Source organism: Ranitomeya variabilis, chromosome 3 (assembly GCF_051348905.1).
Source record: "Ranitomeya variabilis isolate aRanVar5 chromosome 3, aRanVar5.hap1, whole genome shotgun sequence".
Lineage (NCBI taxonomy): Eukaryota > Metazoa > Chordata > Amphibia > Anura > Dendrobatidae > Ranitomeya > Ranitomeya variabilis.
In genome coordinates, this window is record NC_135234.1 from 524174493 (window position 1) to 524196824 (window position 22332).

General features: G+C 42.1%; 1 protein-coding gene across 1 annotated transcript in view; it reads left to right on the forward strand.

Annotated features, from left to right (window-relative positions):
- Positions 1–22332, forward strand: part of COL4A1 (collagen type IV alpha 1 chain) — a 228855-nt gene that overhangs the window by 128240 nt on the left and 78283 nt on the right. Inside the window, exons 15-23 of the mRNA XM_077297015.1 lie at positions 519–578; positions 2812–2856; positions 3311–3364; positions 3486–3527; positions 3681–3774; positions 3910–3945; positions 9740–9895; positions 16899–16994; positions 19265–19354. Coding sequence (XP_077153130.1) covers positions 519–578; positions 2812–2856; positions 3311–3364; positions 3486–3527; positions 3681–3774; positions 3910–3945; positions 9740–9895; positions 16899–16994; positions 19265–19354 — 673 coding nt within the window. The remainder of the gene's footprint in view (positions 1–518; positions 579–2811; positions 2857–3310; positions 3365–3485; positions 3528–3680; positions 3775–3909; positions 3946–9739; positions 9896–16898; positions 16995–19264; positions 19355–22332) is intronic.

Below are 22332 nucleotides of genomic sequence, written 5' to 3' on the forward strand. Positions count from 1 at the left end.
ATATGTGGGCCATGAGAGGTGGACTTGGCACCTAATTTTTTATACTGTAGATGATGCTGTGGCCCGCACTCACCAGCCAGGGATGTGGGGTTGAGAGAAAACGATGCTGTGCCACTCACCAATCTAGTGGAGAGTGGCCCGTGTTACACTTACAGTCATCACCCATATTGAAGTGCTGTACAAGAATATATAGTATGATGTGATTTTTGGGGTGACAGATTCCCTTTAATTCTCTCAAGTCCCCCTAAAAATACCCGCTGCCTTTTAACACACTGCAGAAGATTGCATCAATAAAAGAAAGTGGACATGACAACAAGCGCCATCGAGCAGGCTTCCCCATAATGCCTTGCAACTACACATCACATGGTATAGCGCAATCAGTCAGGAGGGACTATCATATCCTGTATAAAAGCCTAATGCAGCTGACATTTTAGGCTAGTGAATTTGAATTTCTAAACATTTGATCATTTCTAGTATATATAAATACACACTCATATCTTTGTTTATTTTTATTTTAGGGTGATCCTGGATTAAGTATTAAAGGTGAAAAAGGAGAACCTGGAAAACCAGGGCCCAGAGTAAGTGCTGTCATTTGAACTTTAATACTGAGAACCAAAAACATATACCGTGTTTTTCAGACTGTAAAACGCACTTTTTTCCTCCAAAAATGTGTAGGAAAATGAGGAGTGCGTCTTATAGTCTGGCTGTACCGGCTCTGGCTGTGGTGGGGAGGTGGGGGAGCGACAGCGGGTCACAGAGGCAGGAGCCGGCTGCTGAGGCTAACTCCTGTGCCCACTGCTAAAGAGAAATTAATATTCACTGCATTCCACGCCCATTGGAGTGGAATGCGGTGAATATTCATTTCTCCTACGTAGCGGCACACGTGACCACCCGTCTGCTGCTGGAAGGCTCCTGCTGACACTGTGCTCGCTATTAAAGAGCAATGAATTCTCACTGCTCTCCACGTTTACAGTTCCAGCATGCAGATTAGTAAGTATTCTGGCGGCTGCCGTTCAGCTTGCAAGCAGCGCATGACGTCCCTGCCATGCGCTTCTTACAAGCATAAAGCAGCTGCTGTCATCGGAACAAGATGCTGCTAGGGAGCGCCGGGAAGGTAAGTGTAATGGTTTGCTTTTTTTAATGTTTTTTGATGGGGCCATGCATACCAGTATGGGGGTGGGGGCCAATCATACCAGGATAAAGATGGGGCCCTGCATTCCAGTATAGGGATGTGGTCATGCATACTAGGACAAGATGGGGGCCCTGCATACGCATACAAGGATAGAGATGAGCGCGACCATTCCTGCCAGGATAGGGATGGGATAGGGATAGGGAAAAAAAAAAGGTGGACCATTCCTACCAGGATAGGGATGAGGGAGCCATGCCTACCAGGCTAGAGATAAGGGGGACATGCATACCAGTAAAGGGATGAGGAGGCCATGCATACCAGGATGGGGATGAGGGGGGCATGCATACCAGGATAGGGATGAGAGGGCTATTCATACCAGGTTAAGGATGAGGGGGCCTAATTTCCTCCTCTAAAACCTAGGTGTGTCTTATGGTCTGGTGCGTCTTATAGTCAGAAAAATACAGTATATATTCTAGAAATTGTCAGTGGGCCGGTGACTTAAAGGGGTACTCCCATCTCAAGATCCTATCCCAAGATGCAGTAGGTGTACTGGACTACTGATATAGTCACAGTTAGCTAGTTGCTAGATATCGTAACCATGGATACCTAAGGTCCTGCAATGCCTGCAAATAAGGAAAGAGATAAAGCGAATCAGAAAAACTATACTACATTTCTAATTGGAGGTATTTGATATTATTATTATTACACCTTCCACATATTGAGATAGGATCTTGGAGATGGGAATACCCCTTTAATTGTGCTCCATGTTCCATGTGGTCCCAAGTCTCCCTCCCATGTTCCATGTGGTCCCAAGCCTCCCTCCCATGTTCCATGTGGTCTTCCTTGCATAGTATTAACCTGCCTATTTATTAGGGGCACCTCTTAATGTGCCTATAAATATTAGATATAAATAAAATTGGTGGCTGAACAATCATTGAAGATTTAATTATCTGTTGCACATATCTTGCACCAACCCAGTCATAAACATTTCCGTCGATATCAGCTGTTAACATTGATCAACTGATCATACATGTTTGATGAAGGAAGTCAATGATAAATTATTATCTTTTTGGGAATGTTCTTGGCATATTCTTTCATGGAAAAATATATGGTCAGTTAAAATGATTGTTCATTGTTAAATTTAATTTGATAAACATTCCTATGTTACAGTATGTGACAATCTTCCTATAATCCTCACATAGTGCACAGTGCGTTTTGTCGACATTCTCCGTTGCCAACACCAGGAGCCGGTGGTCATGTGACCACAAACATGCAATTTGTATACTTTCTGCCACATGCCAACTTGATTTGTCTGGCCTCGCTCAGCTCAACTGTATTGCGTGAGGCGGCATACGTATAGTCGCCATCTAACCGATTATATCCTAATCGCTTATGTGCGGTCACGCTCATGTCTGCTCTCAGCGCTGGAAAATCCTGACCACGCGCAGACTGTGAGCTGTGAAGATTTCCAAGTCTGCAGTCTCATAGAGTGACTGCAGACCTTAACATAAAGCCTGGACAATGCCCTTAATCTGAGACAAATGTATATGGCCATCTTTAGCAAGCATGAAACTGGAGGAACTAAGCCAAAAATCAGGAGGCCCATCTTTCTTAAAAATCAGAAGAACATAAATACAGTATGTGCATGTTCTCGATTTATATTTTTCATTCCTTTTATTTAGGGAAAACCTGGCAAAGACGGTGAAAAGGGACAAAGGGGACATGATGTAAGGATTTTATTAAAAAATAAAAGCATTAGAATATATTATTAGGTAATTTTAAGACTTGAATATTTTTGTCCAAATTAAGCATGCATGCATCTTCCTCATGTCATATTCCAAGTATAGTGGTCAATAATAGATTTATGGCTAATAGTACGACATGTTATGCAAAGGCTAAAACTCCCCTAACCATAGGGGGGCTTACTGCACTGAGCACTATAGAAACCTTTATCCCTCAGGTACTACTGTAAGGGGGATTTTGTGTTAGTGAAGAATGGTTATTATTTGTAAAATAAAACAGGTAAAATATTTTTTTCAATTAATATATTATCTAATAAATAATATACTGTATACTTTTAAAGACAAAGTATCAAATTAATTAAAAAAAGTTATCAAAAGTAATTAAAACAGAATTGCTGTTGTCCAATTTCAGTGTTTAATGTATTTCTAACATATTTAGGGTGTACCTGGTAGACCTGGATTTGATGGAATCCAAGGACAGGATGGAGAAAGAGTAAGTGCAATGTGCTCACACCTGCTCACAGAGGTGTAGTTACTAGGTTCTCTTTATTTGCCAAACATTATGATCTAGGTAGATGAAATATGTGGAAACCACTTTATTTTTGTTTTGTTAGGGAGAAAAGGGTGACTCTGGACCACCAGGACCACCAGGAATAGTAAGTTGTGGGTTTTGCATATAGATGGTATTTATCATTTCATGCATTTATATTCAGTACTCACAGAATTATCTTACAGGCAGCAAAAAACATGAATAATTGAATTTTACTGTGCCATTGTGGTGACCATTTTATTATTATTATGTACTTGAGGTAATCCATGATGGCCAACATACTGTTACTGGAGAAAAAGGAGACACAGGACCACCTGGTTATCCAGGTAGCAGAGGAGAGAAGGGGGCCAAAGGTAATTAGACTAAGCTGTCGAATGTTTCGATTTTGTTTTCAGTTCTGGGCTGTGATTTTTAATTTAAGTACCTTATCTAATAATAATAATAGTTATTTTTTTTAATACCAAACATTATTTGTTTTTATTCTAAAGGTACAACCGGAATACCAGGAAGCCCTGGACAACCAGGTACTGTATAAAAGATATCTAGAAAGCCAAAAATAGGGCACTCTCCTGGAATCTTGGAAGACTTGTCTTTCTTCCTGTGTATAAGGCTGAGAACTTTTCCCTTTTCACCTGCATTGTGCTGGTACTGGTAGTCCTACACCACTACTACAAAGCGACTCCCTCATGCTCTTTTTATATCAGTGACATATCAAATATGCAAAGGGAAAAGTACTCACAACACTGACTGAAGAGCACTCTGTCCCTCTTCCCGTCCAATGGGTTTTGCCTCTTATTTTTACCAGCCGCCTTACAGATATGAGTTGATAACGGTCTTTGGTGAGCTGGTACACGTTTCCTAAACTAGATTAAAATAAGGATGGACCATCCTATGCTGAGATAACTAAGGTAAAAAATTACCTGTATCAAATCGGTGAGTTGTTAATACTTTTCTATGAATCAATTTCTCAGTTTGAAGAATCCTTTCACAAAGCTTCTTCAACTCAGTGTGGTACCGCTACAGCTAATGTGAAACAAATATATATACCGTATATATATATATATATATATATATATATATATATACATATGTATAGTAACTTGACGAGCAGATCTATAAAGTGGTGCCATGCAGCCAATCTGTGTCATGCCAGTGTTAGGAAGTTAGTGCTTCTACAGTGGGGTCTGTGGTGAGAATGGTTAAAGCAGATCCATAACTAGATTTCACAATACAAGCTGAATGCATTGTTTAAGGCTAGTTTCACACTAGCGTTCGGCAGGGCTGTGGACTTCCTCTGTGAAGCCCCACCCACTGCCACGCTTCTTCATTCAGCTCCGCCTACGGCTGCATGCGTCCTGCGTACCCTATTTTAACATTGGGTACGCAGGCCATGCGGATGCCTCCCCATGCGTCGTTTTGGCGGTGCGGCGACCTGCGCCGAACGCAACGAGTTGCAATTTGGTGCGGTCACCGCACCGTCAAAACGATGCATGCGGAGGCATCTGCATACATCCTCATGGCCTGCGTACCCAATGTTAAAGCTTAAAGCTAGTGTACGCAGGACGCATGCAGCCGTAGGCGGAGCTAAATGAAGAGGTGCGGCAGTGGACGGGGCTTCACAGAGGAAGTCCACAGCCCTGCCGAACGCTAGTGTGAAACTTGCCTAATAGATCTCTTAGACTTGATAAGGATGCTGTATTTTTTTTATAATCCATGCCAGAATGACTGTGTAATCCTTTATGAAAGTTCAACTTATTCTCTGCCTATGTAGCCTTATTGACAGATCCTCTTGCTGCTGAAATCTCACACTACACAATATAAGCAGCAAATATCAGTCGGACTTGGAGGTCAGAAAAATGAATACTCCGACACTCATAATTTCTCTCACTCTACAGAGATAATGATAAAATGCTCAATTTTAAAGGGAATCTGTCAAAAGTTTTTTGCTACCTCATCTGAGAGAAGCATGATGTAGGATCTAAATACATCAATGTGTCCCTTAGATTACTGGGTGCTGCCGTTCTGGCACAATCAGGGCTTTTAGATTTAGAATGAAGCAGAGCTGAGAAAGCTAGCCCCGCCCACACCAGGCTCTCTGTGAACATAGCTCTAGACAGTGAGCTGCGTAGCTGCTGGACTAGAGTAGTCCGGCAATGTTAATTTCTTAGTGATAAATCCATCACAGTTAGTAAACAGCAGCACACACTTTGACAAGTGACACATCCCTGAATTCTGTGTTTCAGCCTCTATCGCCTGCTGTCTCCAAATTGATTACATAGCAAAAACATGTTGACAAATTCCTTTTAAGGAGTTTTCTATCCCTGAGCTGAAGTTTGGCAGTGACCCTATGTGACTGGAGATTAGTGGATAATTTGAAAGATTAGATTAGTCACCTGACACCAGTATGCAATATGCAACTGGAGATCATCTGCCATCAAGATTCTCATCAGCTTCTCTCAATAGAACAATTGAAGTCTTACCAGGTCTGAGAAATCTATTTAACATGGAAATAATGTATAATATTTTGTATTTTGAAATCTGGTGAATTAACCATTTTAAATCTCATACATTGCTGGATTCTGAGGTCGTATTTATTGTAGGATGCTGAAATGGGGGACTGTTTATGTCTCAATAAAGTCTGGAATTAGATGAACTACTAAGTGCTGAAATCTTAGGTCTGATGAAGTTTAAATAGTAACCATCATTTTATTTTTTATTTATAAATTACCGTATTTTTTGCTTTATAAGACGCACCTGATTATAAGACGCACCCCCAAATTTGGTGAAGAAAAAGAGAAAAAAATAATTTTTTATGTTAAATGGGGGTCTGTCTTATAATGCCAGTGTCCGCCTTACAAATCATATGTCCCTCATCCTGGTATCTATATAACCCCCATCCTTGTGCTGGCACATGCCCCCCTGTGCTGCTGTCAGGCACATGCCCCCCTGGTCACTGTATGCCCCCCTGTGCTGTTGGCAGACACATGCCCCCCCTGGGTCACTATATGCCCCCCCCCTGTGCTGGCAGGCACATGCCCCCTCGTAACAATATGTCCCCTGTGCTGCTGGCAGGGACATGTCCCCCTGGGTCACTATATGCCCCCTGTACTGGCAGACATGTCCCCTTGGTCACTATATGCCCCCCTGTGCTGGCAGGCACATGCCCCCCTGGGTCACTATATGCCCCCTGTGCTGGCAGGCACATGCCCCCCAGTCACAATATGCCCCCCAGTCACAATATGCCCACCTGGGTCACTATATGCCCCCCTGTGCTGGCAGGCACATGCCCCCCCGGTCACAATATGCCCCCCTTGCTGCTGACAGGTACAGCCCCCCGGTCACTATATGCCCCCTGTGCTGCTGACAAGTACAGCCCCCCAGGTCACTATATACCCCCTGTGCTGCTGGCAGACGCATGCCCCCCTGTGCTGCTGGCAGACATACGCCCCCTGTGCTGCTGGCAGACACATGCCCCCCCTGTGCTGCTCGCAGACACATGCCCCCCTGTGCTGCTGGCAGACACATGCCCCCCTGTGCTGCTGGCAGACACATGCCCCCCCCCCCCGTGCTGCTGGCAGACACATGCCCCCCCTGTGCTGCTGGCAGACACATGCCCCCCTGTACTGCTGGCACACATGCCCCCCCTGTACTGCTGGCAGACACATGCCCCCCTGTGCTGCTTGCAGACACAGGACCCCCATGCTGCTGGCAGACACATGCCCCCCTGTACTGCTGGCACACATCCCCCCTGTGCTGCTGGCAGACACATGCCCCCTGTGCTGCTGGCAGACACAGCCCCTCCCCCATGCTGCTGGCAGACATATGCCCCTCTGTGCTGCTGGCAGACACAGGCCCCCCCCGTGCTGCTGGCAGACACATGCCCCCCCATGCTGCTGGCAGACACATGATAAAATAACAAACACTTAACTCACCTTCCGATGATGGCTCCGTGCTCACCGCTCCTCGGTTGTGCTTCCTGTTTCCCAGGCATCAGATCATGTGACCTGGGCACTCAGTGATGTCATCACTGTGCTGTGCCGATCACATGATCGGATGTCAGCACAGACACAGGAAGAGCAATCGAGGAACTGTGAGCACGGAGCCATCATCAGAAGGTGAGTTAAATGTTTGTTATTTTATCATGTGTCTGCCAGCAGCACAGGGGGGTATATAAGAGTGATGGGGGCCATATCCATGATGGGAGAGGGGGAGATGCAGGCACATGTAATATTGGCTGCTCCCCTGTGAATCTTCTTGGCAGCTTCAGCACCGAGGTGATGGACAGCAGGTGCAGTGAATATTACATGAGGCTAATGAGCGGGAGCACAGGACCTCCCGCTGTCTCTGCAGCCCGCAGCCAGCCCACTCCAGCCCCCTGACACCACTCCAGAGCCGCCCCCCTCCTCTACAGCACATCACAGCACACAGATTCGGATTATAAGGAGCACCCACCACTTTCCCCCCAAATTTGGGGGAACAAAAGTGCGTTTTATAATCCGAAAAATACGGTAATAGTGCAGATGGAAATAAGAAATGTTGACAAATATCTTATTATTGAAATCTGCTGCTTTTTGAACTGATCATTCATTCTCAAAATTCTCAATTACATCTGAATTCTGTCTTCACTGAATACATATTTTCCTTTTACTTAGTTATAAGATGACAGTTGGTGCTGATAAATTTCTATGGAGAGCAATAACTGTAGTTTCAGGAGAACTTGCAGCAGGATGTCTGTGTCTGGCTCTAGCTCCTCCTTCTTCCATAGAATTTTAAAAAGCCACTATCTGTCATCTCAATAATTGGAAAATCTTCACTGAACACAGATTTTACAGATTTTACTCATGAGATGAGAGTAAAAGTTCAATTCCGGAGGTTGAAGGAGCAAATTTGTCTGATAAGATATGTTAAAAGGTTGCTGTGTATCTTGTATTTGTGTAATAAAAATTAAAATAAAGGTTACTCTTTAAGGTGATAAGTGTTTGGTATCAGATGAAGTGTTTAATCCTGAAATATGAGGTCTGATGAAGGTTTGGGTATTTATTTATTTGGGACGGTAAAGTGTTTGGTGATAAATAGTGTTGAGCATTCCGATACCGCAAGTATCGGGTATCGGCCGATATTTGCTGTATCGGAATTCCGATACCGAGATCCGATACTTTTGTGGTATCGGGTATCGGTATCGAAACAACATTAATGTGTAAAATAAAGAATTAAAATAAAAAATATTGCTATACTCACCTCTCCGACGCAGCCTGCACCTTACCGAGGGAACCGGCAGCGTTCTTTTCTTAAAATGCGCGCTTTTCCTTCCTTCCGTGACGTCACGGCTTCTGATTGGTCGCGTGCCGCCCATGTGACCGTGACGCGACCAATCACAGCAAGCCGTGACGTAATTTTCAGGTCCTTCTAGGCATTCAGTATTTTAAAATTACGTTCCGGCGTTGTGATTGGTCGCGTCGCGGTCACATGGGCGACGCGACCAATCACAAGCCGTGACGTCACGGGAGGCAGGAGATGCGCGCATTTTAAAATGCGCGCGTGTCCAGCCTCCCGTGACGTCACGGCTTGTGATTGGTCGCGTCGCCCATGTGACCGCGACGCGACCAATCACAACGCCGGAACGTAATTTTAAAATACTGAATGCCTAGAAGGACCTGAAAATTACGTCACGGCTTGCTGTGATTGGTCGCGTCGCGGTCACATGGGCGGCACGCGACCAATCAGAAGCCGTGACGTCACGGAAGGAAGGAAAAGCGCGCATTTTAAGAAAAGAACGCTGCCGGTTCCCTCGGTAAGGTGCAGGCTGCGTCGGAGAGGTGAGTATAGCAATATTTTTTATTTTAATTCTTTATTTTACACATTAATATGGATCCCAGGGCCTGAAGGAGAGTTTCCTCTCCTTCAGACCCTGAGAACCATCAGGAATACCGTCCGATACATGAGTCCCATTGACTTGTATTGGTATCGGGTATCGGTATCGGATTAGATCCGATACTTTGCCGGTATCGGCCGATACTTTCCGATACCGATACTTTCAAGTATCGGACGGTATCGCTCAACACTAGTGATAAAGTCTGGGTAGGTGCTGAAGTCTGGGTGATGGACTGATAAAGTGGCTTTAAATGACTCAATTGTCTTTGGGTCAAACTGTTCATTAAAAGGCATTAGGTTGAGGTACAAACTATATTTCAAGAGAAAAAAATCAATTATATTATAAATATAATATATTAGTTGGCACAACAAGACGTGATTTTTTTTATATACTTAGTATCTTTAATGTAAGACTTTATCTATGAATGCTGTTTTTGTTATATGTAGGTATTTCAATATCCGGACCTCCCGGGTCTCCAGGATTAACAGGGGAAAGAGGGGAAAAGGGTGAACCTGGAATCCCTGGGTTATCCCTACCTGGACAGAAAGGTAGCGAGGGGCTACGTGGACCTCCTGGATTCCCTGGTCCACCAGGTGCAATAGGTAAGAAATTATACTGAGGGATCAAAAGGGTCCTTTTACTTACGTTAGTGGAATTGTAGTTAAATCTATAGACACTTATACACACACAATCATATGTATATGTATGAATATGTGTACTGTGGGTGAAATAAGTAGTTAACACGCAACCAATTTTATAAGTAAATATATTTCTAAAGGTGCTATTGACATTAAATTCTGTCCAGATGTTGCTGACGTGTTCAATACTTTTTTCAATATGCTCTATGGAAATATAAATATATATTTTGAGTAACATGTAAATTGTTCTTTTATTCTATAGACTACTGACAACATGTCTCTGATGTTCCAAGCAATACATTTTGTATTTATTTTCTGAAAATGAGAAATGGTCAAAATAACAAAAAAATGCATTGTTTGCAGACCTTGAATAATGCAAAAAAAGAAAGAAAAAAAATACAAGTTCGTAATCATTTAGAAACAACAATACTAATGTTTTAACTCAGGAAGAGTTCAGATATCAATATTTTGTGGAATAACCTTGATTTTTAATCACAGCTTTCATGCCTCTTGGCATGCTTTCCACCAGTCTTTCACACTACTTTTGGGTGACCTTATGCCACTCCTGGCACAAAAATGTAAGCAGTTCTTCTTTATTTGATGGCTTGTGACTATCCATCTTCCTCTTGATTACATTCCAGATGTTTTCAATGGGGTTCAGGTCTGGAGATTGGGCTGTCCATGACAGGGATTTGATGTGGTGGTCCTTCATCCACACCTTGATTGACCTAGCTGTGTGGCATGGCGCATTGTCCTGCTGGAAAAAACAGTCCTCAGAGTTGGGGAACATTGCCTGAGCAAAGCTAGTAAAACTAGAAAAAAGCCTTTCATCAATGAGAAGCAAAGGAGAGCCAGGCTGAAGTTTGCCAAAGACCATAAGGATTGGACCATAGAGGACTCGAGTAAGGGAATCTTCTCTGATGAGTCTAATTTTCAGCTTTGCCCAACACCTGGTCGTCTAATGGTTAGACGGAGACCTGGAGAGGCATACAAGCCACAGTGTCTTGCACCCACTATGAAATTTGGTGGAGGATCGGTGATGATCTAGGGATGCTTTAGCTAGGCTGGAATTGGGCAGGTAATCTTTGCGAAGAACGTATGAATCAAGCTGCATACAAGGTTATCCTGGAAAAACAGTTGATTCCTTCTGCTAAGGCAGTGTTCCCCAACTCTATACAGTATATATTTATATACTGTATATACAAATACAGGTCATTCTCAAAAAATTAGCATATAGTGTTAAATTTCATTATTTACCATAATGTAATGATTACAATTAAACTTTCATATATTATAGATTCATTATCCACCAACTGAAATTTGTCAGGTCTTTTATTGTTTTAATACTGATGATTTTGGCATACAACTCCTGAAAACCCAAAAAACCTGTCTCAATAAATTAGCATATCAAGAAAAGGTTCTCTAAACGACCTATTACCCTAATCTTCTGAATCAACTAATTAACTCTAAACACATGCAAAAGATACCTGAGGCTTTTAAAAACTCCCTGCCTGGTTCATTACTCAAAACCCCCATCATGGGTAAGACTAGCGACCTGACAGATGTCAAGAAGGCCATCATTGACACCCTCAAGCAAGAGGGTAAGACCCAGAAAGAAATTTCTCAACAAATAGGCTGTTCCCAGAGTGCTGTATCAAGGCACCTCAATGGTAAGTCTGTTGAAAGGAAACAATGTGGCAGAAAACGCTGTACAACGAGAAGAGGTGACCGGACCCTGAGGAAGATTGTGGAGAAGGAGTCTGGTGTGGAAACATCCAGAGCCACCGTGCACAGGCGTGTGCAGGAAATGGGCTACAGGTGCCGCATTCCCCAGGTAAAGCCACTTTTGAACCATAAACAGCGGCAGAAGCGCCTGACCTGGGCTACAGAGAAGCAGCACTGGACTGTTGCTAAGTGGTCCCAAGTACTTTTTTCTGATGAAAGCAAATTTTGCATGTCATTCGGAAATCAAGGTGCCAGAGTCTGGAGGAAGACTGGGGAGAAGGAAATGCCAAAATGCCTGAAGTCCAGTGTCAAGTACCCACAGTCAGTGATGGTGTGGGGTGCCATGTCAGCTGCTGGTGTTGGTCCACTGTGTTTCATCAAGGGCAGGGTCAATGCAGCTAGCTATCAGGAGATTTTGGAGCACTTCATGCTTCCATCGGCTGAAATGCTTTATGGAGATGAAGATTTCATTTTCCAGCACGACCTGGCACCTGCTCACAGTGCCAAAACCACTGGTAAATGGTTTACTGACCATGGTATTACTGTGCTCAATTGGCCTGCCAACTCTCCTGACCTGAACCCCATAGAGAATCTGTGGGATATTGTGAAGAGAAAGTTGAGAGACGCAAGACCCAACACTCTGGATGAGCTTAAGGCCGCTATTGAAGCATCCTGGGCCTCCATAACATCTCAGCAGTGTCACAGGCTGATTCCCTCCATGCCACGCCGCATTGAAGCAGTCATTTCTGCCAAAGGATTCCCGACCAAGTATTGAGTGCATAACTGAACATTATTATTTGATGTTTTTTTTGTTTGTTATTAAAAAACACTTTTATTTGATTGGACGGGTGAAATATGCTAATTTATTGAGACAGGTTTTTTGGGTTATCAGGAGTTGTATGCCAAAATCATCAGTATTAAAACAATAAAAGACCTGACAAATTTCAGTTGGTGGATAATGAATCTATAATATATGAAAGTTTAATTGTAATCATTACATTATGGTAAATAATGAAATTTAACACTATATGCTAATTTTTTGAGAAGGACCTGTATGTGTATATGTATATATATATATATATATATATATATATATATATATATATATATATATATATATATATATATATATTTTGTACAGACCAACAGTTTGGACACACCTTCTCATTTAAAGATTTTTCTGTATTTTCATGACCATGAAAATTGTAAATTCACACTGAAGGCATCAAAACTTTGAATTAACACATGTGGAATTATACACTTAACAAAAAGTGTGAAACAACTGAAAATATGTCTTATATTCTAGGTTCTTCAAAGCAGCCACCTTTTGCTTTGATGACTGCTTTACACACTCTTGGCATTCTCTTGATGAGCATCAAGAGGTAGTCACCGGAAATGGTCTTCCAACAATCTTGAAGGAGTTCCCAGAGATGCTTAGCACTTGTTGGCCCTTTTGCCTTCACTCTGCGGTCCAGCTCACCCAAAACCATCTCGAGTGGGTTCAGGTCTGGTGACTGCGGAGGCCAGGTCATCTGGCATAGCACCCCATCACTCTCCTTCTCGGTCAAATAGCCCTTACACAGCCTGGAGGTGTGTTTGGGGTCATTGTCCTGTTGAAAAATAAATGATGGTCCAACTAAACGCAAACGGGATGGAATAGCATGCCGCTGCAAGATGCTGTGGTAGCCATGCTGGTTCAGTATGCCTTCAATTTTGAATAAATCCCCAACAGTGTTATCAGCAAAGCACCCCCACACCATCACACCTCCTCCATGATTCACGGTGGGAACCAGGCATGTAGAGTCCATCCGTTTACCTTTTCTGCGTCGCACAAGTCAAAGACACATTGGTTGGAACCAAAGATCTCAAATTTGGACTCATCAGACCAAAGCACAGATTTCCACTGGTCTAATGTCCATTCCTTGTGTTCTTTAGCCCTTGTTGTTGCCTGTCCTTAGCAGTGGTTTCCTAGCAGCTATTTTATCATGAAGGCCTGCTGCACAAAGTCTCCTCTTAACAGTTGTTGTAGAAATGTGTCTGCTGCTAGAACTCTGTGTGGCATTGACCTGGTCTCTAATCCGAGCTGCTGTTAACCTGCAATTTCTGAGGCTGGTGACTCGGATAAACTTATCCTCAGAAGCAGAGGTGACTCTTCTTCTTCCTTTCCTGGGGCGGTCCTCATGTGAGCCAGTTTCTTTGTAGCGCTTGATGGTTTTTGCAACTGCACTTGGGGACACTTTCAAAGTTTTCCCAATTTTTCAGACTGACTGACCTTCATTTCTTAAAGTAATGATGGCCACTCGTTTTTCTTTACTTAGCTGCTTTTTTCGTGGCATAATACAAATGCTAACAGTCTATTCAGTAGGACTATCAGCTGTGTATCCACCAGACTTCTGCTCAACACAACTGATGGTCCCAACCCCATTTATAAGGCAAGAAATCCCACTTATTAAACCTGGCAGGGCACACCTGTGAAGTGAAAACCATTTCCGGTGACTACCTCTTGAAGCTCATCAAGAGAATGCCAAGAGTGTGCAAAGCAGTCGTCAAAGCAAAAGGTGGCTACTTTGAAGAACCTAGAATGTAAGGCATATTTATATATATTTAAGTATATAATTCCACATGTGTTAATTCATAGATTTGATGCCTTCAGTGTGAATGTACAATTTTCATAGTCATGAAAATACAGAAAAACTTTAAATCAGAAGCTGTGTCCAAACTTTTGGTCTGTACTGTATATATAATAAGCACATTACCTATACTCACTTCCCTCAAACACGAGGTGAGCTACACTTTCAAATTTAGATAAGCATACTGGTCTCGCAGCAGTAGGTTACGCATAGATCATAGTGCAATATAGAAAATAGTAAAAGAATCTTTATTTATTTCAGATGAAACATACATTCAAAAAACTTTAAAAACAGGTGCCTCAAACCATAGAACACATATCACTAGGGAGAAAAAAAACGGAGTAGTCAGTGTTCCTATATAGGTGCACATGTAGGGTATACAATTGCATCCTATGCCAGTCTGTTTCAATATAAATTACTCAATACACTGTTATATTAGTGCCAATCACTTAAAGGGTATATTGAGAAGGCTTATAGCTGCATAAGGTATCAATGATATCATAAAACATGCCCTAATGCAAAAAATGCATTTACCAAAAAATCCCAATCCACACTCATAAAGTGCAATATGGATTCATCATGAAACCCTATAGTAACAATGGTTAGGGCTGCAATAATGCTGGTAGTTAAATATATTGAATACCATAATATGAATACAATGCCCCGTGCCTAATGCATATTACCTTTATCTGCGCCAACTCCACACATGCAGTGCCCCGTGGCAGGTAAAGACTCCCGACCGCATCATTGGAAGCCAAGCTTACTCATGTCATCACACTGCCTCCACCATGTTTTCCAGAGGATGTTGTGTGCTTCGGTTCATCAACCGTTCCAAGCCTTCTCCATACTCTCTTCTTCCTATCATTCTGATACAGGTTGATCTTAATTTCATCTGTCCAAAGAATTCTTTTTCAGAACTGGCCTGGCTTCTTTAGATGTTTTTTGGGAAAGTCTAATCTGACCTTTGTATATTTAAGGCTGATTAATGGTTTGCACCTTGGACTTAGATACTAAAATACCTCCTTCCTGAAGAGTGTGCTCCACTTGGGTGGATGTTGTGAAGGTATTTTTCTTCATCATGGAATGGATTCTGAGATCATCCACCATTGTTGTCTTCTGTGGATATCCAGGCCTTTTGCATTCCCAAGCTCACCAGCGCCCTCTTTATTTTTGCACAATGTACCAAACTGTTGATTTGACCACTGCTAACATTTGTGTGATCTCTCTGATGGATTTATTCTCAGTCTAATGATGGTCTCCTTTTCCGCATGTTGTGGGTTCACAGCAACAGCTTCCAAATGCAAATGCCACACCTTGAATCAGCTCCAGGTCTTTTACCTGCTTAACTAATGATGGATTAACAAGGGAATTGCCAAGGCAGTCCATTAAAGCTTTTGAGACAATTATTCAATAACTTTTGATCTCTTTAAAAAGAGGCGGCTACAAATTGAAGAGCTTCCTGGACCCTTGCACCAATTAGGATGTGGTACCCTCAAATTAAAGCTGAGAGTCTGCACTTTAAGCTCATACTGATTATATAGCTGTATATTGAATATGCTTTCGTAAACAGCTAAAATACCAAAACTTGTGTCACGGTACAAATATATTCTGGACCTATATATAAAATCAATAACTGTGTCCCGATATGTACTCGATTAATCGATTCATCAAACTAAACTGCTCAACCTGTATCATTACTACAGGTTAGGCAGTTTAGTTTGCTGAAGAACACAGTGATAATGTGGAAAAGCAACCATTCTCAAAGGAAAAGGTAGTTGCAAATTTCATCAGGTTTATTATCTTAATAAATTAGACACGGCATTTGACACAAGATGATATGCTGGATACACATATGCCTTCTCATGGTCAAGCATGTATGCCTTTCACCTACAGCTGTGCTAGTCAGTAATAAATTTTACTTTCAGTCTTTTTTTAAATCTGTTTTACACTATAACTCTTTATTAGTGATGAGCAAGTGTACTCGTTGCTTGGGTTTTCCAGAGCACGCTCGGGTGACATCCGAGTATTTATGACTGCTCGGAGATTTAGTTTTCATCCCTGCAGCTGAATGATTTACAGCTACTAGCCTGCTTGATTACATGTGGGGATTCCCTAGCAACCAGGCAACCCCCACATGTACTCATCCTGGCTAGTAGCTGTAAATCATTCAGCTGCCATGATGAAAACTAAATCTCCGAGCAGTCATAAATACTCGGAGGTCACCCGAGCGTGCTTGGGAAAACCCGAGCAACGAGTACACTCGCTCATCACTACTCTTTATGCTTCATATCATTTTTTGCACACATTTCATACATGCAGTAGCACTTCATATCCGGACATATACAGATACTGACTGATGACTGGTTAATGTATCATTATATGAACACCTTTATTTAATGTAAAGATGGCTGGTCCATACCCTAGAAGCAGATTTTACCTTTTGTGTCTCCCATATTTCCTCCTATATTCTGGTGAGTACGGCCCTCACTCCACTGGTTTGAATTGTTGAATTATGTGTTACTCTGTAATGTTTGATTATTTGTACATGTATCAATTATAAAGTGTTGCGGAATATGTTGGAGCCATATAAATAAAATTGTTATTATTGATAGACCCTACACAGGAATGCATTCCAGGACAACCTGGTGAATCCGGATTCCCTGGAACTCCAGGAGAACAAGGCTTCACTGGGGAAAGGGGTCAGAAAGGTACGATTTTCGTTTTATATCTAAATAGTCAAAAAATATATAACCTGCAAATTCTTACTCATTTTTCAGTTATTATAACCAGTCAAAGAGTATATAAAGGACATTTTCATTGTATTATTACTGATGGAATAACTAGCAAGGAAGATCTGAACCATTCAGTTGTAGCTAGGATGATAGATCATGAACAATGAGGCCTCATTCAGTTATCAAACAAGGAGAAATTCCAGCTCTACAGTGGGCCGAAATATTTATTTAATAGAAATACAAGGATAATTTCAGACATCAAATGTAATGTGCAAAATCCATAAAAACAATGTAGATCTACGCGTTTCATATGAGAATCATCCTTCATCACGGTTAACGATGGTTCTCATCTGAAATGCGTAGATCTCCATTATTTTTATAGATTTTATTTTGTGCATGACATTGGATGTCTAAATTTTACCCTTGGATTTCTATTAAATACATTTTTCTGCACACCGTAGAGCTGGAATTTCTCCTTGTTTGCGATGCACTATGTCTGAACAGCACATTTCCTTGGTCCAGAGTATTGGAGTGCTGCTTTGAGGGTGAGCTAAGCACTTTCTATATATCTTATTCAGATATCCATTTTTTTCTTCACATTGTTGAAAAATAGATCATATTTTTTCAGAGAGCTGGATCTATTTTTGGTCTATGTGTCAATCTTTACAATCTATGTCTCATCCTTTTTTTTCATATGACAATAAAAAGTTTTTCAAAGCTTTTCCTATCCACTGCTCAGTGACAAATCGGCCATCAATAGGTTGTCACGTGGATAGCATCCAGCTGCTAACTATTCACTCCAACGGGCAAGCTTGATCTGCAAATACGCAAATTTAAAATCAAATTAAATACACTCAGTGAGGAATTTTTATTAATAATTCAGCCTTCACTATTCCATCAGAGTGGAAGAAACACTGATCTTACAGTCTGACAGAATAGTGAAGGGCAAACTGCATCGGATCAGGAGCAGTGGTCAGGTGACATTATTTATGTCAAGTGACCAAAGGGGAAAATGGCGCTGAGATTGGAGGAAATGTGCCTGTCTGAGATTGATTTGTGGAATGAACAGAAACAGCAGAATAGAGTATTTTTATTTTAAGCTGCACCCTTAATTCCCTACTAATAAGGCTAGTAAAGGCTCAATATGGTAAAGGCTCATTTGGTGAAGGGAATTTTTCACGCTATAAGTTAGGGTAGGCAGCATGGAAAAGAGGCAATGATGCTCCTGAGCTGTGCTTGTCATACTGCCTTTGGATCAGTAAGGACCAGTATAGCACAGTATGAAGAACGGCAGATGGACATCCAATGCTGGGATCACTGGATACAGCTCTATCAAATGTGTAGATTGAACAGGAACAGTGAAGATATATAAGGAAAGTAGTACCATGCTTGCATAACTGCAGTTCCACACAAGAATAGCAAAACTGTAGGCAAACTGTTAACTTGCTTGCAGATATGTGGTTATAGCAGTAGTAGAGATGTGTAGGCACACTAATAACTTGATTTAAGAGATACAGTTACACACAGGAATATCAGAGATATTTAGGCAAACTGGTAACTCCAAGAAAAGAACTTGATAGCAAAATGCCATATATCCTGAAAATTCCGGTGGTTGCTAGCTGCCTGAGCTGACCTTAAAGAGTATAAGATGATGACATAAGTGGTGCTTGCATGGCTACTCCAGTAACAAGCTGTGCACTAGCATAGAAGGTGCTGGCAATAGCGTAAGGAAGCAAAACCTGGTGGAGGATCCAGGACTTGTTAGTAACAAAAGGGTTGTATTGTAGTGCCTCAGATGGTATCATGCAATCAATAGGTTTTTAAAAGTGCACCCTTGCTTTTTTTTACCTATGAAATATTTATTTTTTACAAAATTATTTTTTCTGGAAAGATCGGCAATAAATAATGCTTTTCTGAATAAGCAATCCAGTGGGCATATATAAGAGCTCATACTTACCTGCGAGAAACTCGGATGAGTCTCGCACGTCAATACCCGGCACTCAGGAGCGGAGTGTGAGGCTGCATGTATTCCTATGCGGCCGCACGCTCCGATCTGAATGTCGGGTGCAGTTCTGGGCATTGACGTGCGAGACTCATCCGAGTTTCCCGCAGGTGAGTATGAGCCCTAATTGTCATTTAGTTGCATCCCCTTGTACAGTATATCTTTTCTACAAGGAAAAATTGATTAGTCAGTTGTATATGTATTCCTATTATGACATTAAAAATAATTTTCTTTTTGCATGTAGGTGACAAGGGAGATGCTTGCCCTGCATGTGACACACTGCCATCACCTCTACCAGGACCACCAGGGCCTCAAGGTCCTCCTGGCGAACCAGGTATGATTTCTGCCTTTATGGTGCATCAAAGCTCCTTTTCTTGGTAAAGAAAAAACTTCAATTAAAAAGAAATGTGCATGCCCTGAGGGAAGAACCAATTTATTTTTTGCAATGGTTCACTTTTTACATTCATTTACTGTAGCTAACATATATTAGCTGGTTAAAGGGCACCTGGCGAGTTCAAAATTGCTGCTTACGTGCAGATATATGGGGTGGGTCTGCAGGTAAATAGTATTAAAATCCTACCTAGCTATTTTACTGCAGCTGCAGGTACAGGGCTGAAATACATTTACAGTTGTTATAAAAAAAAGCATCCCTGATTGTGGGCTGGCCGTCTCATTTGGTATTACCGCACCTGTGCAGTCGCCATCTTTACTTGGGCCCGCTGCACCATGTTAGTGCATTTGATTTGAGGGCTGGACAGGTAAGCACCTTTGCCTGTTTTTTCTGTGGAGTTATAAAAAAAGTCTGCACACACTTGTTAAAATGCCATTTTTTTTCATGTAAAAAATCATATAAAAAGATTAATTTCAGATCTTTTTTCCTCCTTTAACGTCACCTAACTGTACAATTAATTTGAAAAACAAACAGAAACATTTTCACATGGAAAAATAAAATCAAAAACTAAAATAATGTACTTACATAAATATGCACATCCTGAAACTAATAATTTTATAGATTAAAGATAGAAATACATCCATTGAGTTCAACCTAACCTAACATATTGATCCAGAAGAAGGCAAAAACCCCATGAGGCAGGTGTTAGTTGCCCCATATCAAAGGAAAATTAATAGGGTCATTAATAAATATATTAAAAAGAAGAGTGCCCATATCTGACCCTGTGGTACCCAACAGAATGCTCCCTGTACTGGAAATGAGTTGGAAAGTTGTTTGAGAAGTGATGTACCCATTACTTGACCAGGTTTACCACATTTACTTGGGTAACTTCTACACTAACATCTACTCTTCAAGTCCCTCTCAGCCAGTGTTATTGTTGCATATGGTACCTTGCTTAAAAATTAGAGTGGTTTCCCTAGGCCACTAATTGGGCAGCTTCTCAGAAAGGATGAGAGCAGGGCCACTACATAGCGACAACCTGCTGGTGTTCAAGTGTAAGGGTACTGTCACACTATACGATTTACCAACGATCACGACCAGCGATACGACCTGGCCGTGATCGTTGGTAAGTGGTTGTGTGGTCGCTGGGGAGCTGTCACACAGACCGCTCTCCAGTGACCAACGATGCCGAAGGCCCCGGGTAACCAGGGTAAACATCGGGTTACTAAGCGCAGGGCCGCGCTTAGTAACCCGATGTTTACCGTGGTTACCAGCGTAAAAGTAAAAAAAAACAAACACTACATACTCACATTACGGTGTCTGTCCCCCGGCGTTCTGCTTCTCTCCACTGTGTCTGCGCCAGCCGGAAAGCACAGCGGTGACGTCAGACGTCACCGCTGTGCTCGCTTTCCGGCCGACCGGCGCTCACAGTGCAGAGAAGCAGAACGCCGGGGGACAGACACCGGAATGTAAGTATGTACTGTTTGGTTTTTTTTACTTTTACGCTGGTAACCACGGTAAACATCGGGTTACTAAGCGCGGCCCTGCGCTTAGTAACCCGATGTTTACCCTGGTTACAAGCGAAGGGATCGCTGTCACACACAACGATCCAGCGATGACAGCGGGAGATCCAGCGACGAAAGAAAGTTCCAAACGATCTGCTACGACGTACGATTCTCAGCAGGGTCCCTGATCGCTCCTGCGTGTCAGACACAGCGATATCGTATGGATATCGCTGGAACGTCACGGATCGTACCGTCGTAGCGACAAAAGTGCAACTGTGTGACAGTACCCTAAGGACAAAAGGGATGTTCTCATTGACCACAATGCACCATGATAACTGCACCCTATCATTGTCCAAAGTATTACACAAAGGTCTCAAATTTATTTTCATAAATAAATGTCAGTTTTATTACCTAAATTTACAGCTGTCACGAAGTACAATGTGTCGCAAAAAACAACCTCAGAATCACTGGGATATATAAAAGTACGGTACTCCAAAATTATTACCATATAAAGTCAAATGTCAAATTTGAAAAATGGGACTTTGTCAGGAATGTGAAAACAAGATTTCAGCAGTAAAGGGTTAATCAATCCAAATCAATCCAAATATTTTCCTGTTGTACAAACCCTTTAAATAATTAAAAGTTAAAGGGAATCTGTCAGTAGAATCAACCCTCCTAAATCATATAAATGGGCATGCAGCAGGTCATAGGAAGCTGAATAACATGATACCTTGATATCTGCAATCTGATGTCTTATTATGCGTAAATCCTCATTTGTCTTATATGTAAATGAGTTATTAAGAACACTAATCTCCCTGAGTATCTGCCTTCTCTGATTATTTTAAATGAAAGAAGACATTACCAGTGTGAGGCATGTAACTAACACATCTAGAACAGTGGAACTGAACTTTGTCTCAAAACAAACACATTAGCACCTGCAGCTCTCACAGCTCTGCTGTATTGCAATAATATTGAAGCACTGAGAGGAACCTGCAGATGTGCCAGGTATAATCACACACAGCTCTGCAGTGAGATCAGGAGAGCAGAGAGGGGCCATTTATTTAAGGTACCTTCACACGAAACGACTTTACAACGAGAACGACAACGAGCTGATCGCTGCAGCGTCGCTGTTTACATCGCTGTAGAGATGTCAAACACAGCAGCTCCAGAACGACGCAGGAGCGATCCTGTGACGTAGCGGTGACGCACTTATCGTTCTCACAGGTCGTTAGCTCCATGTTTAACATTGCTGGCATCGTTGCTTTTGCTGTCAAACACGACGATACACGGCGATCTGACGACCAAATAAAGTTCTGGCCTTCTAGCTCCGACCAGCGATATCACAGCAGGATCCAGATCGCTGCTGCGTGTCAAACACAACGATATCGCTATCCAGGACGCTGCAACGTCACGGAT